The sequence below is a fragment of the Pseudophryne corroboree genome, chromosome 1 (genome assembly GCF_028390025.1).
Source record: "Pseudophryne corroboree isolate aPseCor3 chromosome 1, aPseCor3.hap2, whole genome shotgun sequence".
Taxonomy (NCBI): Eukaryota; Metazoa; Chordata; class Amphibia; order Anura; family Myobatrachidae; genus Pseudophryne; species Pseudophryne corroboree.
This window is the reverse complement of record NC_086444.1, coordinates 201,423,424-201,441,158: the sequence shown is the minus strand read 5'-3', so window position 1 is coordinate 201,441,158 and position 17,735 is coordinate 201,423,424. Positions and strand designations below refer to the sequence as shown.

The 17,735-nt window shown below is 41.8% G+C and overlaps 1 protein-coding gene across 1 annotated transcript in view; it reads left to right on the top strand.

Moving 5' to 3' along the window:
• The window catches only part of KIAA0825 (KIAA0825 ortholog), a 712,480-nt gene that overhangs the window by 177,531 nt on the left and 517,214 nt on the right, over positions 1–17,735 (top strand). The window contains exon 5 of the mRNA XM_063964012.1: positions 563–739. Coding sequence (XP_063820082.1) covers positions 563–739 — 177 coding nt within the window. The remainder of the gene's footprint in view (positions 1–562; positions 740–17,735) is intronic.

Genomic DNA, 17,735 nt, shown 5'->3' with positions numbered 1-17,735 from the left:
ACGCTACCCGTCTAGTTTCCCTTTGTGGAGAGGACCTTTGCTGTGCGTGGCGCAATGACGTCATCGCGCACCGCACAGCATTGTGGGACTGGCACAGACGCTAGGGGTCATAATTAACCTCTAGTGTCTATCTATGCTGTGCTATGGGAGAGACGTCCCATAGATCTGAGGAGAGGAGCGGCTGCAGCGGAGGTCTGCAGCGGTCGGGAGTCAGGAGTGGGGATAGTAAGTATTCTTTTATTTTTTTTAGTAAGCGGCACTAGTGTACAGGGGGCACAAATGGGGCACAACTTTGCAGGGGGCGTAACTGACCAGGCCCCTGTATGAAGCCACGCCCCTATTTTTCGCCCGGGACGCCACAAGGGCTAGAACCGGCCCTGCATGTAAATAAGTAAAAACAAATTGCCCACTTAGAATTATTGCTGTTTATTTGGCTTTGTATACTCATTGATAAAGGATCACTTATGCAGTCTACAATGCTTGAGGTATTGTCTTTAAACAGTAGTTGTTTATGTAAAACCCTTTTTATTTATGTTCTGCTTTACTGTGTATTTTATTTTAGCCATGAATCCTGAGAATCTGCAAAGGAAGGGCAGTGATTCACCCTTACAGCTGCATCAACTGAAATCCTTGTCCAAATTCATCAAGCTTTTTTTGTGGCTTGAAGAAGAGGTAGAAAATGCAACTTCTGAAATCCTATTTCTTTCCTGTTATCCGGAAATAAAGGGAAATGTACAAGGTAAGGTATAAAATTAGGATCTAAAATAATTATGTTACTGGAAAAGTAAATATAAGTGTTAAGTTTTCAACAGCTTTATTCTGTTTTCATTTTAACAAGTATTCAAAACTATTAATCACAATATGAAGTCGTATACAATAAAAAGGCGATCTCTAAAACATTGGGGAGGTATGCAAAAATGAGAAGAATAGGCAATGTTTGTATATTGAGTGAAAATATCTGTAATAGATACATATGTTTATAGTACCTAGGGCTTAAGGGGCATTCACACGGTGCAATATGAACTACCGATATGGATACATATCACACCATGTGTCTTCAGCTTGTGAAGCCGATGCACACTCCCGTGGGGTCGGTATGGCAAGAAAAAATTAGCTGTGCAGGCAGGTCAGTTTTGACTATAAAGTGTACAATCTAGGTTCTAGTTTAGTCAAAATTGTATACAGTTAAAATTGTACATAGCCAAAATTGCACCGTGTGTACAGTCAATATCGATGGTTCTGGGCTCCAGGGAGTTCAGGGGAAATTGCAAAGTCAAATCAGCCTTTAGCCGGAATTGCACCGCGTGTACCTGGCTTTAAAGTGGTCTTAGAGAGGTGGTGGAACTCTTCTCCCTGCTGTCCCCCTGTCGTAAGGTGGAGCTACTCTGAGATAGTGCCTTGCTGCTGCCAGAGGCACAACTAGGGTTGATGGCGCACAAGTAAATAAAAAATGTATGTTGCAGTGGTGTGCGATGTGGTGAATGGCTGGGGAGACAGACATGGGGATGGTTCTGAATGCTGGGAGCCTGTTTCACCCCCTACTCACTGTAACTCTCTGTCAGGGTCCAGAGTCTTACCATTGGTCCTGGGTCCCGGGGTCTCCCTGTTCTGATCATGGCAGTGCAGCGGCGGTGGGTGGCTGGTTCCCACTTATGGTGTGAAATTGTTGTGTTTCTGGGAGAGTCAGCTGGTGTGAGTACTGGAGCTCGGGAATCGGGGACTCGGCAGGAAAAGGGAGTGCTTTCTTGCGTGTCTGCAATTATGGGAGCTGCCATGTTGGAGACCAATGCATGCAGTGTAACCAATAGCATTGCTCTCTGTGATTTTTCACCCTATCCCAATCTGCTTCCCCATTTAAAAGGCGTTGGATTTGAAATAACACTGCTAGTGCTTTATGTTCCTCTTCTCAGAAGGTGCTCCAGCTCTGTGCCCCCGCAGGCATCCTTGTTGCTTTGAGTCCCTGGTAATCTCCTGCTTCACACTCCAGCAGGATACTCCACTACGCTCTGCGCTCTGGTTCCAAGTTCGGTACTGGCATCGCTTCCTGCAGCTGCCTGCTCACCAGGTGGAAGCTGTGGGATATCTGGAGCTGTTGGTGATTACTTCGGTTCTCTGCTCAGTTGCTCAGTATTCGGTTTCTGCAATCCACATTTTCAAATATCCAGAGTCCACGGCTCAAATCTTTCAGTTACGTTTTCAAAGCACCCAGAGTCCGCGGTCAAAGTCTTTCAGTCACGTTGTCCAAGCATCCAGAGTTCAGTAAAAGTCTTTCAGTCCAATTTTCCAAGTATCCAGAGTTTACAGTCAAAGGCTTTCAGTTACGTTCACCAAGTATCCAGAGTTCACACTCCAAGTCTTTCAGTTACGTTTTTCAAGTTAAATGGTAAATGGTATTGTGAAAACCTTATGTGCGCTTCGTAAAAGGTGGCTACCTTCTATCCTCACTGCAGGACCAATCCCAGATGGTCCAGATATATGCAGCGTGAAAAAGTGGGAATGTGAGGAAGCTGGCGTTACCAAAGGAGGAAGTGGGATAGGAGTAATTCCAATTGGGAATACTTAACCAGTGGACACGTGGAGAGTTCTCAGTCCCTAGATGGTGTACTTCAATCACTCGTCTATGTATGAAAAACAAAACATAAACAAACTCCAATGTATAGCGCTATATTATTCAAAGTATTCGTCGATAAAACATATAGAGACTCCAGTATTATAGTATAGGGGCGTACATTACTTACAGAGTAAGTAGGTTAATTGCTCGTATAGAGGTATCTTTATAGAAGGAATTTACAATTATTACGAATAACACACCTAACTCACAGAATAAAAGGCATGCTGACGCACATCAAGGTATCTTTAAAACTTCAGGATATGTGAAATCGTACCAGAGACTCACAAAAGGATGCTGGCGTCCACGCATAAAGGTATCTTTTTGTGTTGCAAATGTTACAAGGATGAGGTCTTCAAGACATGAAGTAAACCGCACGTGGATATATGCAAAACATACATTTAGATTATAGTGTGTAGTTGTGTTTAGGAACAATCTCAATAGAAGTAATTGTATCTCCAGTCTATGTAAATGATGTTAACAGCATACCTTACTTAAAATGAAAGTAGGCATGCTGTGCATATAAAGCAGAGGTTCTCAAACTCGGTCCTCGGGGGCCCACACAGTGCATTTTTTGCAGGTCTCCTCACAGAATCGCAAGTGAAATAATTAGCTTCACCTGTGGACCTTTTAAAATGTGTCAGTGAGTAATTAATACACCTGTGCACCTGCTGGGTTACCTGCAAAACATGCACTGTGTGGGCTCCAGAGGACCGAGTTTGAGAACCTCTGATATAAAGGTATCTTTGATAACCAATACGTGAAGGTTTGTCAAACTAAAAAAATGATCAGTTGCTCTAACCAAATTACACACCTAACTTACAAGAATATAGGTGTGCTGATTCATATCAAGGTATCTTTTCAGACTGATGGAATCGTACCTATTACTCACAGTGAAAGTGGCGTTTATCCACGTATAAAGGTATCTTTTTCAGCTTCCAGTAAACTTGCAGATGTTGTGTATGATCAAAAGTACATTTATTACACACAATTACATAATAAAAACAATAAAAATAAAAAGCATTGTGCAGTGGAGGTGCCTTTCCCTAGGAAGGATTAAGGGCCACATGAATTAAGAGATGTAAAAAAACTGAATAATTACTCCCTTTTGGCCAATATTAAAAAGTAATAAAAGGTGGTCCTACTTCCTTCCAAAGAAATGTAACTGAATCCTCCTGGACAATCCCTCCTTTTCCAACGCACTTCGAGTGTAGTCACTCTTTATCAAGGCATAGGAATGCATGCTGCTAGTTCCATTATTTATAGTAGCACATATAGGTTAACCATTACATCACTTCCGGGTTCAAACTGACAGGGACCGTAGTGTTTAAACAATTAAACGTTTAGACAGAGCCATGATACATATACTCAGGGCATGCTAGTTTAAAATAGAATTTCCTAAATAGAATATTTTATCTTTAAAACAGTAAGTTCCGCTGACCGGAAGTAAATCGTCCCGCACCGGAAGTACTCACATACCCAGATGGAGTCTGGGAAATGGAATCCATTGAGTCGTCCTGACTAAATGACTGTAATCTGTTGGACGGAAATAGGTCATGCTGGACCGGAAGTGGTCATAAACCACATGAAAGATGGGAAATGGAGTCCTTTTCTGTGTCCTGCTGACCGGGTGTAGCGCATTGTTATTGTCCGGGCAATGGGTTGTGGGAAATGTAGTTTTATAGAGTCATATTGCGTCCCTCCAAACGGATGTTGTCAATCATAACTAGTGCATTATGGGGGATGTAGTTCACATTCCTCATTGTTCTTTTACATTTCAGAGTTCTTAAAGTGTTGCCATTATGGGGGACGTAGTTCACATTCCTCATTGTTCTTGTACATTTCAGAGTTCTTAAAGGGATAGGCATTCTTGATCTCTTATAGAAAGTGTTGCCACAATGTCTGATAGAAAAAGGAAAATACACAATATGTGATAAACCTCTAAGATTGGTACTTCAATATAAACCCATAAACATCCAGATTAAATACAAATTGAAAGTGGTGTAAATAAAGATAAAAAGAAAAATTAATAAAAAATTAAGGAGACAAAGAAGTGGAAGGACAAGATTGAAGAGTGGAAAAAATAGTTATTATTGAGATACTATTCAGAGGAACCAATTCAAGTCAAAATCCTGGTTAAGTCCGGTCAGTTTCAGTGTTTTTAATGAAAATATGGTTCTCATTTCACAAATAGCCAAGTTTTTCTCCATATTCTTGTCTCTCCATGCTTAATTCCTAGGAATCTTTTAATGTGCTGAATGGAACACTTATGTTCATTTTTGAAATGAGTGGAGAGGTGGTGCATATCTAGACCCTTTTTGATGTTACGTAAATGTTCTCCAAGTGTGGTTTTTAAAGGTTGAGTAGTTCTCCCAATAAAGCATAGACCGCGCAAGTGCATTCTATCAGATAGATGACATTCGAGGTATGGCAGGTAATGAAGTCGCAAATTTTTAGTGTGGTTCCATTTACTATGATTTCATTATATTTTCTATTATGGTCTTGGATGTTCCTGCAACCAATACAAAGTCCACATCGATGGAAGCCTTTTGTTCTTAAAAGGTTCCTAGTTGGTATTGTGAGGGCAGTTCTAACCAGATGGGTTTTTTTTAGGTTTTTTGCCCTCCTGTAAATAAAATTGTGTTTTGCCAGGATGATGTAACATAGGATGGTATCTTTTGTAAGTAGATGCCAGTTTTTTAGTGATCTTTTCTACTTGTTTATGTTGCACATCGTACTGGGCAATAAAGGCCCATTTTTGTTTATTCTCCAGGGGGTTCTTTTGTTATTTTGTTTTTGTTGCAGAAGGGATGATCTATCCATTTTTTCTACATCCGTAATGATCTCATCTAATGCATCTTCATCATAATCTTTTTCAATAAAATTATTTTTCATATGATTTAACTGTTGTTGACACACATTATCATTGCTACAGTTCCTCTTTACTCTTAAAAGTTGGCTTTTTGGAATACCTTTTAGCCAAAGGACATGATGCTGACTGTCCACAGAAATACAGGTGTTCACATCTATTGGTTTATGATAGATCATAATTTGTAGCTTATTATTTTCTGGATAGTCAAGTCGAGGAAGTTGACTTTCACTTGACTGCTAACCATAGTAAATTCTATGTTTAGAGTGTTCTCATTAAGGTGGGTGAAAAAATCTTTTAGTTCTGCTTCTGTAGAATTCCAGAACAGAAGGACATCATCGATGTATCTGAACCATTGTAAAAGGTTGTTACCCCAACTTGCATCACTGCCATTTACCTTCTCCTCCCAGTAGCTCATAAATAGTTTGCATAGCTAGGGGCGAATTTTGTCCCCATAGCTGTGCCATTTTTTTGTATGAAAAAATCACCATTGAAGAAAAAATAGTTTTGCAAAATGAATTCAGTGGCATAGAGAGTGAAGTTTTTTCTTTCCTGCATTAGATCAGATCTATCCAAAAACCAGGCTACTGCTTCAAGTCCTTGTTGATGCCGTATGCAGGTATAGAGGGATGTTACATCGGCCGATGCTATCAACATCCCTTCTGAGTAGAGATGTGCATCGGAGATTTTTCGGGTTTTGTGTTTTGGTTTTGGATTCGGTTCCGCGGCCGTGTTTTGAATTCGGATGCGTTTTGGCAAAACCTCCCTGAAAATTTTTTGTCGGATTCGGGTGTGTTTTGCATTCGGGTGTTTTTTTTTCAAAAAACCCTCAAAAACCGCTTAAATCATAGAATTTGGGGGTCATTTTGATCCCATAGTATTATTAACCTCAATAACCATAATTTCCACTCATTTCCAGTCTATTCTGAACACCTCACAATATTATTTTTAGTCCTAAAATTTGCACCGAGATCGCTGGATGACTAAGCTAAGCGACCCAAGTGGCCGGCACAAACACCTGGCCCATCTAGGAGTGGCACTGCAGTGTCAGACAGGATGACACTTAAAAATATTAGCCCCAAACATCACATGATGCAGAGATAAATAAAAAAAAGAGGTGCAAGATGGAATTGTCCTTGGGCCCTCCCACCCACTCTTATGTTGTATAAACAGGACATGCACACTTTAACAAACCCATCATTTCAGTGACAGGGTCTGCCACACGACTGTGGCTGAAAGGACTAGTTGGTTTGGGCCCCCACCAAAAAAGAAGCAATCAATCTCCTTGCACAAACTGGCTCTACAGAGGGAAGATGTCCACCTCCTCCTCATCGTCCGATTCCTCACCCCTTTTACTGTGTACATCCCCCTCCTCACAGATTATTAATTCGTCCCCACTGGAATCCACCATCTCAGGTCCCTGTGTACTTTCTGGAGGCAATTGCTGGTGAATGTCTCCACGGAGGAATTGATTATAATTCATTTTGATGAACATCATCTTCTCCACATTTTCTGGAAGTAACCTTGTATGCCGATTGCTGACAAGGTGAGCGGCTGCACTAAACACTCTTTCGGAGTACACACTGGAGGGGGGGCAACTTAGGTAAAATAAAGCCAGTTTGTGCAAGGGCCTCCAAATTGCCTCTTTTTCCTGCCAGTATACGTACGGACTGTCTGACGTGCCTACTTGGATGCGGTCACTCATATAATCCTCCACTATTCTTTCAATGGTGACAGAATCATATGAAGTGACAGTAGACGACATGTCAGTAATCGTTGGCAGGTCCTTCAGTCCGGACCAGATGTCAGCACTCGCTCCAGACTGCCCTGCATCACCGCCAGCGGGTGGGCTCGGAATTCTTAGCCTTTTCCTCGCACCCCCAGTTGCGGGAGAATGTGAAGGAGGAGCTGTTGACGGGTCACATTCCGCTTGACTTGACAAGTGTCTCACCAGCAGGTCTTCGCACCTCTGCACACTTGTGTCTGCCGGAAAGAGAGATACAACGTAGGCTTTAAACCTAGGATCGAGCACGGTGGCCAAAATGTAGTGCTCTGATTTCAACAGATTGACCACCCGTGAATCCTGGTTAAGCGAATTAAGGGCTCCATCCACAAGTCCCACATGCCTATCGGAATCGCTCTGTTTTAGCTACTCCTTCAATGTCTCCAGCTTCTTCTGCAAAAGCCTGATGAGGGGAATGACCTGACTCAGGCTGGCAGTGTCTGAACTGACTTCACGTGTGGCAAGTTCAAAGGGTTGCAGAACCTTGCACAACGTTTAAATCATTCTCCACTGCGCTTGAGTCAGGTGCATTCCCCCTCCTTTGCCTATATCGTAGGCAGATGTATAGGCTTGAATGGCCTTTTGCTGCTCCTCCATCCTCTGAAGCATATAGAGGGTTGAATTCCACCTCGTTACCACCTCTTGCTTCAGATGATGGCGGGGCAGGTTCAGGAGTGTTTGCTGGTGCTCCAGTCTTCGGCACACGGTGGCTGAATGCCGAAAGTGGCCCACAATTCTTGTGGCCACCGACAGCATCTCTTGCATGCCCCTGTCGTTTTTTTAGAAATTCTGCACCACCAAATTCAATGTATGTGCAAAACATGGGACGTGCTGGAATTTGCCCACATGTAATGCACGCACAATATTGGTGGCGTTGTCCGATGTCACAAATCCCCAGGAGAGTCCAATTGGGGTAAGTCATTCTGCGATGATGTTCCTCAGTTTCCGTAAGAGGTTGTCAGCTGTGTACCTCTTATGGAAAGCGGTGATACAAAGCGTAGCCTGCCTAGGAACGAGTTGGCGTTTGCAAGATGCTGCTACTGGTGCCGCCACTGCTGTTCTTGCTGCGGGAGGCAATACATCTACCCAGTGGGCTGTCACAGTCATATAGTCCTGAGTCTGCCCTTCTCCACTTGTCCACATGTCCGTGGTTAAGTGGACATTGGGTACAACTGCATTTTTTAGGACACTGGTGACTCTTTTTCTGATGTCTGTGTACATTCTCGGTATCGCCTGCCTAGAGAAATGGAACCTAGATGGTATTTGGTACCGGGGACACAGTACCTCAATCAATTCTCTAATTCCCTGTGAATTAACGGTGGATACCAGACACACGTTTAACACCACCGCAGCTGCCAAGACCTGAGTTATCCACTTTGCAGCAGGATGACTGCTGTGATATTTCATCTTCCTCGCAAAGGACTGTTGGACAGTCAATTGCTTACTGGAAGTAATACAAGTGGTCTTCAGCAACAACAGCAGCGCCAGCAGCAGTAGGCATTACACTCAAGGATGCATCGGAGGAATCCCAGTTAGGAGAGGACTCGTCAGACTTGCCAGTGACATGGCCTGCAGGACTATTGGCGTTCCTGTCTAAGGAGGAAATTGACACTGAGGGAGTTGTTGGTGTGGTTTGCAGGAGCTTGGGTACAAGAGGAAGGGATTTAGTTGTCAGTGGACTACTTCCGCTGTCACCCAAAGTTTTTGAACTTGTCAATGACTTCTGATGAATGCGCTCCAGGTGATGTATAAGGGAGGATGTTCCTAGGTGGTTAACGTCCTTACCCCTACTTATTACAGCTTGACAAAGGCAACACACGGCTTGACACCTGTTGTTCGCATTTCTGTTGAAATAATTCCACACCGAAGAGGTGATTTTTTTTGTAATTTGACCAGGCATGTCAATGGCCATATTCGTCCCACGGACAACAGGTGTCTCCCTGGGTGCCTGACTTAAACAAACCACCTCACCATCAGAATCCTCCTTGTCAATTTCCTCCTCAGCGCCAGCAACACCCATATCCTCATCCTGGTGTACTTCAACAGTGACATCTTCAATTTGTCTATCAGGAACTGGACTGCGGGTGCTCCTTCCAGCACTTGCAGGGGGCGTGCAAATGGTGGAAGGCGCCACCTCTTCCCGTCCAGTGTTGGGAAGGTCAGGCATCGCAACCGACACAATTGGACTTTCCTTGGGGATTTGTGATTTAGAAGAACGCACAGTTCTTTGCTGTGCTTTTGCCAGCTTAAGTCTATTCATTTTTCTAGCGGGAGGATGAGTGCTTCCATCCTCATGTGAAGCTGAACCACTAGCCATGAACATAGGCCAGGGCCTCAGCCGTTCCTTGCCACTCCGTGTCGTAAATGGCATATTGGCAAGTTTATGCTTCTCATCAGACGCTTTTAATTTTGATTTTTGGGTCATTTTACGGAACTTTTGTTTTTTGGATTTTACATGCTCTCTACTATGACATTGGGCATCGGCCTTGGCAGACGACGTTGATGGCATTTCAGCGTCTCGACCATGACTAGTGGCAGCAGTTTCAGCACGAGGGGGAAGTGGATCTTGATCTTTCCCTATTTTACCCTTCACAATTTTTGTTCTCCATTTTTTAATGTGTGGAATTATATGCCAGTAATACATAGATAGCAATGGCCTACTGTACTGTACTATATATGTGTACTGTTGGTCACCAAAATGCTGCACTGTAATACTAGAAGCTATAGAAAATTATATATATTATTGTATATATATCAGTACAGAGCAGCGTTACTGTGACACATGTGTCCTGACAAGCAGTATAGAAGCTATAGAAAAGTATATATATATTACTGTATATCAGTAGTAGTACAGAGCGGTGTAACTGTGACACATGTGTGTCCTGACAAGCAGTATAGAAGCTATAGAAAATGATTTCAAATTATTGTATATATCAGTACAGAGCGGTGTAACTGTGACACATGTGTGTCCTGACAAGCAGTATAGAAGCTATAGAAAATTATTTATAACTACACTCAGAGCGTACACACCCAAAGATACACCGTGAACCCTTAACAGCTATGCATGTGATAGTAATACACTCTAAACCTTAGCAGGGAAAGGAAAACACGACACCAGTTTGCATTTAAACTGCTGGGTTCCGACACCACAATATATTATTACTGAAAGGGGGTTACAATAACAAAGCAATACAATACAATAGAATAATGGCTACAGTCAATGGTACATACGTGGTTGGTTCTCGCCGTGCTACCCAGTCTGGTCCTCAGTCATCTAGATAGATAACCTTTAGAGTCTATCTCTGACCAGGCCTGCAGCTGGCTCCTTTTATACAATCTTCCAAAACTTAACACAATGGATACTGTAATCTCTTTGTCCATTGGACACAGGGATGGTCATTTACAGTACAGGAGAGGTCATAGGTTGGTTTGAATAGGTGGGCGATATCTGTTCCAGATGCACTTGTGGGTGGTCTCCTCTGGGTTCCCGCCGCATACCTAATGTACAGTAAATACAGTTTATATCTATATTCTGCTCCTGCACATAACTATTCGCAGGAACGTGCGATCTGCTGCAAACCAACACCGGAATATTACCCTTAAAATACCCTACAGCTTGATACCAAACACCACCTTATAACCTTGTTCTGTCCCCTCCTATCCTGTAAAGGTGAATCCCTTTGTTCTGATACCATTTAAACTGTTGTAACTTGCTGGTGTGGTGCAGGGAGACTATGTGTACATTGTGCACTATTTGGTTTAAATATGTAATGTGTTTTGATGGCTTTTCCATGCGTCCACAAACTCTACCGTAAATACTCATACCACGCGCTAATGCGCAGGACCGCGGGAGCGACCATACGCAAATTGCGAATATGCACACGCACGGCAGAACAAGTACACGCACGGAGGCTATCTGTGTGTAGTTTGTACGTGATGTGTGTACTGCAATATTTTTCGACTTTGACAGACACGTGTCCTGACAAGCAGTATAGAAGCTATAGAAAAGTATATATATTACTGTATATCAGTAGTAGTACAGAGCCAGGAGCGGTCCTTGGTGCGGGCAAGCAGTGCCTTTGCCCGGGGCGCTGCGGCCTGGGGGCGCGGCCGCAGTCTCCCCGGAGGCACCGCCGCCTGCCCGCACTCCGCTCCCTGCTCCACGGCTGCAGCAGACGCCGTGGGCTGTGTGGGCGTCCGCTGCAGCCGGCTCCAGGCACAGACACTAGAGGTCGTTATTGACCTCTAGTGTCTGTGCGGCGCTATGGGAGAGACGTCATTGACGTCTCTCCCATAGAGAGGAGCGGGCGGCCAGACTGACGGAGCAGCAGCAGCAGAAGAAGCAGGAGCGGGGCAGTGGTAAGTATTGTTTTTATTATTTTGTGTGTGTGTGTGTGTTTGTAAGCGGGGGGTACAGCGACAGGGGGCAAATAAAGAGGGGGCACAACAACTGGGGGCAAATAAAGAGGAGGCACAATTACTGGGGGCAAATAAAGAGAGGGCACAACTACTGGGGGCAAATAAAGAGGAGGCACAAATACTGGGGACACAACTACTGGGGGCAAATAAAGAGGAGGCACAAATACTGGGGGCAAATAAAGAGGAGGCACAAATACTGGGAGCAAATAAAGAGGGGGCACAACTACTGGGGGCAAATAAAGAGCGGGCATATCTACAGGGGCAAATCAACTGGGGGGCACAGCTACTGTGAGCATAACTGGCCACGCTCCTCCCCTATGAAGTCACGCCCCCCGCACACTAACTGTTTTGCCACGGTGGGGGGGCGCCAGTGGAAACTCTCGCACTGGGCGCCACAAGGGGTAGAACCGGCCCTGTACAGAGCGGTGTAACTGTGACACATGTGTGTCCTGACAAGCAGTATAGAAGCTATAGAAAAGTATATATATTACTGTATATATCAGTACAGAGCAGTGTTACTGTGACACGTGTCCTGACAAGCAGTATAGAGGCTATAGAAAAGTATATATATTATTGTATATATCAGTACAGAGCGGTGTAACTGCGACCATGTGTCCTGACTAACAGTATAGAAACTATAGAAAAGTATATATATTATATACTGGTGGTCCCCAGTCCCCACAATGCAGCACACTGATCAAATATTTGCAGCACACTGAGCACAGATATGGAGCTTTTTCAGGCAGAGAACGTAGATATTTTCAGCACACTGAGCACAGATTATTTGCAGCACACTGAGCACAGATATTTTCAGCACACTGAGCACAGATTACGGAGCTTTTCAGGGAGGGAACGCAGCCACGTCCTCTCCGTTCAATCTCCAAAGCACAAGTGAAAATGTCGGCGACGCGCGGCTCCTTATATAGAATACGAATCTCGCGGGAATCCGACAGCGGGATGATGACGTTCGGGCGCGTTCTGGTTAACCGAGCAAGGCGGGAAGATCCGAGGCTGCCTCGGAACCGTGTAAAATAGGTGAAGTTCGGGGGGGTTCGGATCCCGAGGAACCGAACCTGCTCATCTCTACTTCTGAGCATTCTATATTCTACAATTTGGTAATTACATCTACTGTGTCTTTTAGATAGGAACAGTTAGTTGTCAAAAAGGTTGAAGAATTGAGTCAACCATTGATGAAAGGTTTGAAGTCAAGCTTCCTGACTTTGCTGTTATAGGTCTTACTGGGGGATTTTCAGTGCACTTGTGTACCTTTGGAAGTAAATAAATAGTGGGTGTGACCGGATCATTGATATTAAGAAAAATCATATTCCTCCTTATTAATACCTCCTCGTAGATGTTTCTCAATTAGTTTTTGGAAGTTTACCTTTGTATTGGAGATGGATAATTTTTCAATTTGGTATAAGTGTTGGTGTCTGAAAATTTGTCTATTTATCTCACCGATGTAGTTTTCCTGATCAAGAATCGCTATTCCACCTTCCTTGTCACAAGGCTTGATTACAATATTCTCATCTTTACTTAGGTCCTGTATAATCTTTCTCTCCATTTTACTGAGATTGAATCTTATTCTTGGCTTCTTTAGGGTTCTTATTTCATTCACTACTAACTTTGTAAAGGTTTCAATGAAATGTCCCTTTACATGACAGGGATAAAACTATGACTTCTTCTTGTTCCTAGTGTTGGTGTTCTTTTCTTCTGTTGGTGAGTAAGTTGGGGCTGTAGATGATGATGAATTTGTTGGCTTTTCTTTATCCTTTAATGCAAAAAAATGTCCTAACAAACTTTTGAACATCTACAAACTTTTGTTCATATATGCAGTGGGAGCGTATTTCAAACCTTTATTTAACACTCTTATTTCTTGTTCCGTTAAAATGCTCTTACTGATATTGAATATATGATTAGTTGTTGTTCCTTCTGTTGGTCTCTTCTTTTTTATGTTTTCTTTATTTTTCTTACCCCTTTTCCTACTTACACCACCTTGTCATCCTCTCGTATTTTTAGTGTTCTGAGATTTTTTCTTTTTGCGAATCGATTGACGATGCGCTGTGGTAGGTGATGCTTCAGTGGGGACGGTAACTGTGGGATGTGTTAGTTCCAACCAGTCCTTTTTGTTCTTTATTCTAAAAAAGGTGGCCTTTCATTACGGGTGGTAGTGGTCTGATGGGGAGTATCTAGTATCCTGGTCTCTCTGTGTGGATTATTCTGCGCTTGATGTTCGAAATTGGTTGATCTACATATTCTGCTCCTTGAATGACTTCTACTTGGTCAGTGTTCTTTATTGGAAGTATTTGTACTTTCATAATGTAAAGGGTGGGAGTGAAAATTCCTGTTTGGGTCATAGAATGGTGATCTATCTCGATGGTTTCTGTATGAGTGACCCCTCAATCTTGATCTTTCTTGATAATTCTTATTTTCATATCTTCTATGATTGCTGTTTCCATAATAATTTCTTCGGTATCTGGTCATTGAATTTGCTTCTCTTTCATTATACCGATGGACTTGCTCATAGTTCTTTCTCCTAGGTTCTTCATAATAATATCTCCTCCAGTTAAAGTGATAGGTTGAATTTGGTTGGTGGTACTGATCTTGTAAGTTGTATCTAACTTGTCTCTGTTTTTGAAAGTAAGGCCTGTTAGGTCTTCTGTCATCTGGTGTGTAATTTTGGTTGGAGCAACTGATCATTTTTTTAGTTTGACAAACCTTCACGTATTGGTTATCAAAGATACCTTTTATATGCACCGCATGCCTACTTTCATTGTAAGTGAGGTATGCTGTTAACATCATTTACATAGACCGGAGATACAATTACTTGTATTGAGAATGTTCCTAAACACAACTACACACTGTGGTCTAAATTTATGTTTTGCCTATATCCACGAGCGGTTTACTTCACGTCTTGAAGACCTCATCCTTGGAACATTTGCAACATAAAAAGATACCTTTATGCGCGGATGCCAGCATCCTTTATTGTAAGTCTCTAGTACGATTTCACATATCCTGAAGTTTTAAAGATACCTTGACGTGCGTCAGCATGCCTTTTATTCTGTGAGTTAGGTGTGTTATTCGTGATTGTAATATTTATTAAGTGCTCACTAATGCGCACTTTTTTAATATATTAGTTTTTTATTGAATTTTCACATATGGAAACATAACAATATAGCAGACACAACATCAGCGGTGAAAGTATACAGACAGAATTACATTGCTTTAAATTACAGTAAAAGAGAAAGGAGAAAATAGGGAAAAAAAGGAAGAGAAGAAAATTGAATTGAATTGAATTTATTATCATTAAATATTCACGTATGAACAAACAATGAGATTTCCGTATGAGTGAGACAGAATTCACAAGTACAACACCAGTAAAACACCATAAAATATTTTTAAGATATTTATAAAAGCCGTAGGAACACAGATAGACACATAAGCAGGTACTACGCTCCTATCTACCCCCTAAACCATTAAGCATATTAATTGCCCTAGGGAGAAAACTGTGCCTCAACCGACTGGTCTTACACAACAAAGATCTATAACGTAAATTAGAAGGAAGCAGGGTAAATACCCCATAATTGGGGTGAGTTACGTCATTCAATATACTCCTGGCCTTCTTAAGGAGCCTCTTTTCATAAATGGATTGGATATTTGGCAATGATAAACCAACTATTCTTCCGGCAGTTTTAACAATTCTGTCAAGCGATTCACGCTCTGCTACCTTACAGTTTCCATACCAGACAAAAATACCATATGTAAGCACACTTTCAATAATACAAGAATAAAAATTAACTAAAATTGGCTCAGATATTCCTGCTAAACGCATTTTTCTAAGAAAATATAACCGTTGTTGGGCTCTCTTTATGACATTGTCAATATGATAATACCATGACAAGTCATTAGATATGATCATACCCAAAAATTTAAAAGATGTAACTAACTCCACCTCTTGCTTGTCCAAGACCAAAGGACTGTAAGTATACCGATTTGTTGTCCTAAAATCTAAGATCATCTCTTTTGTCTTTGTGACGTTGAGAATCAGATGATTATCTTGACTCCATTTCTCCAGCCTACATACTTCGGATATAAATTCAGAGTAATTATTTCCACTAATGAGGCCTACGACAGCAATATCATCTACAAATTTAAGTATATGCACCGTGTTCGAAATAGAGACACAGTCATAGGTAAACAAGGAATAAAGAAATGGACTCAACACACATCCCTGTGGCACTCCTGTACTAATCATTACCTCATTTGTGATTTTGTTATTGACCCTAACTGCCTGAGGCCTATTAGTTAAAAAGTCAAAGATCCATCTGCAGACAAAACTATCCACACCTAGTTGAGTCAATTTAGTAATTAAAGAAGTAGGAATGACGGTGTTAAAAGCCGAACTATAATCTACGAATAAAATTCTTACTGAAGAATCCCTGATTCTAGATGAGTAAGCACATGATGAAATAAGGTAAGGGCTGCGTCGTCAGTAGATCTATTTGCCCTATATGCAAATTGAAACTGATCAAGGGTAGCTGGTATAAAGCCCTTTAAATGTCTAATAACCAGTTTTTCGAATGACTTCATGATTAATGACGTAAGGGCAATTGGTCTAAAATCGTTTGGCTCATTAGTATTAATTTTACCATTTTTCGGGATGGGAGTGATTACTGTTGATTTAAAATGTTTAGGAACAATACACTGTGCTAGGGAGAGATTAAAAATTATGGTAAAAATACCTGCTAATTGTTCTGAGCAATTTTTAATAACACTCCCTGGAATTCCATCGGGGCCTGAGGCTTTACTGGGATTGGTAGCAGCGAAACATTTCCTAACGGACAACTCATCTAGCACCAGTGGCTCTCCGTTACCTTCATTAAAGAAAAGGAGTCAAATATGTTGACAAATATATCACACACAGATACATCATATAAAGATGAGTTTGTACAATCTAAAGTAGGTGCGTCATATATAGAACACCAATAAAGTTAGAATTTCCAGGACTAAAGCTAACCTCGAAGAGCTTCCAATATAAAAACAAGCTAAAAGCTCTGAACTAAAGGAGGAGAGTCAAGAGACCCAGTAGTAACACAAGGTGCACGTGACCAGGATGAATCGCACCGCTTTATATAGTCAGACCATTTAAGCCATTTATTAGAAATAGGAGAGCTGGATGAGGAAAATACACTATCAGCCGTCTCAAAAATATGGTGTTTATAAATTTTAGTTTTGATGGCCATGATATCAGGAATCTTTGCTGATTTCCAGAGCTGGGCTATGGACGCTTTCGAAGCTATCAAAATATGTCCTAACAAATAATTGTCTGAGGCAGCCACATGTACTCGGGAATAATGAAATATAGCTATGAGGGGATCTAATGGGATGGCATAACCTAGTACTTCAGAAATTAAAATAAAAATCTCTCTCCAAAGGGGTTGCAAGATCGGGCACGTCCAAAAATTATGCATAATGTCCACTAATTCGCACTTTGAGGGGCCTAGATGTTCGTCCTATATAAAACAGGCCGCAAGCACATTCAATTGCATACACCACATTTTTGGTGTTGCAAGTAACAAACTCTTTTATACAGCACTTTTTTACGTTAATCATTAGTTCACTGATTTAAGAAATATTACAGGGGGTCTAGAGACGTATGCACTATCGGACCACTTCAGAAAATATCATAACAAATGTCCATCGGGCATATCAAGGTTTGTGGGCATTCAGTGGGTGAAAGGACATTGGCGTCAGAGAGACCTTCCTACCCAACTAGCAAAAACCGTAATGAAGGCTATTTACGAGCTAGGAACGTTGAAACCAGGGGGGCTCAATTTGGACTTTGAGGTCAAATGGTTTTTATGATCTTGCACTTTGGGTTTATTGCACTTGGCACTTTAGTATAAGCACTTTTTAAGCACCCAGCCACTTTAAGGGATATAGGTGATGTGAGAGTCCCTAATTTGTGATGTAATATGACCCCAGATTACTATGTACTGTATATTAATGGTGTGTTTTTTAGATTTTTTTTATATTTCGCTATAAAATTATGGAAATTG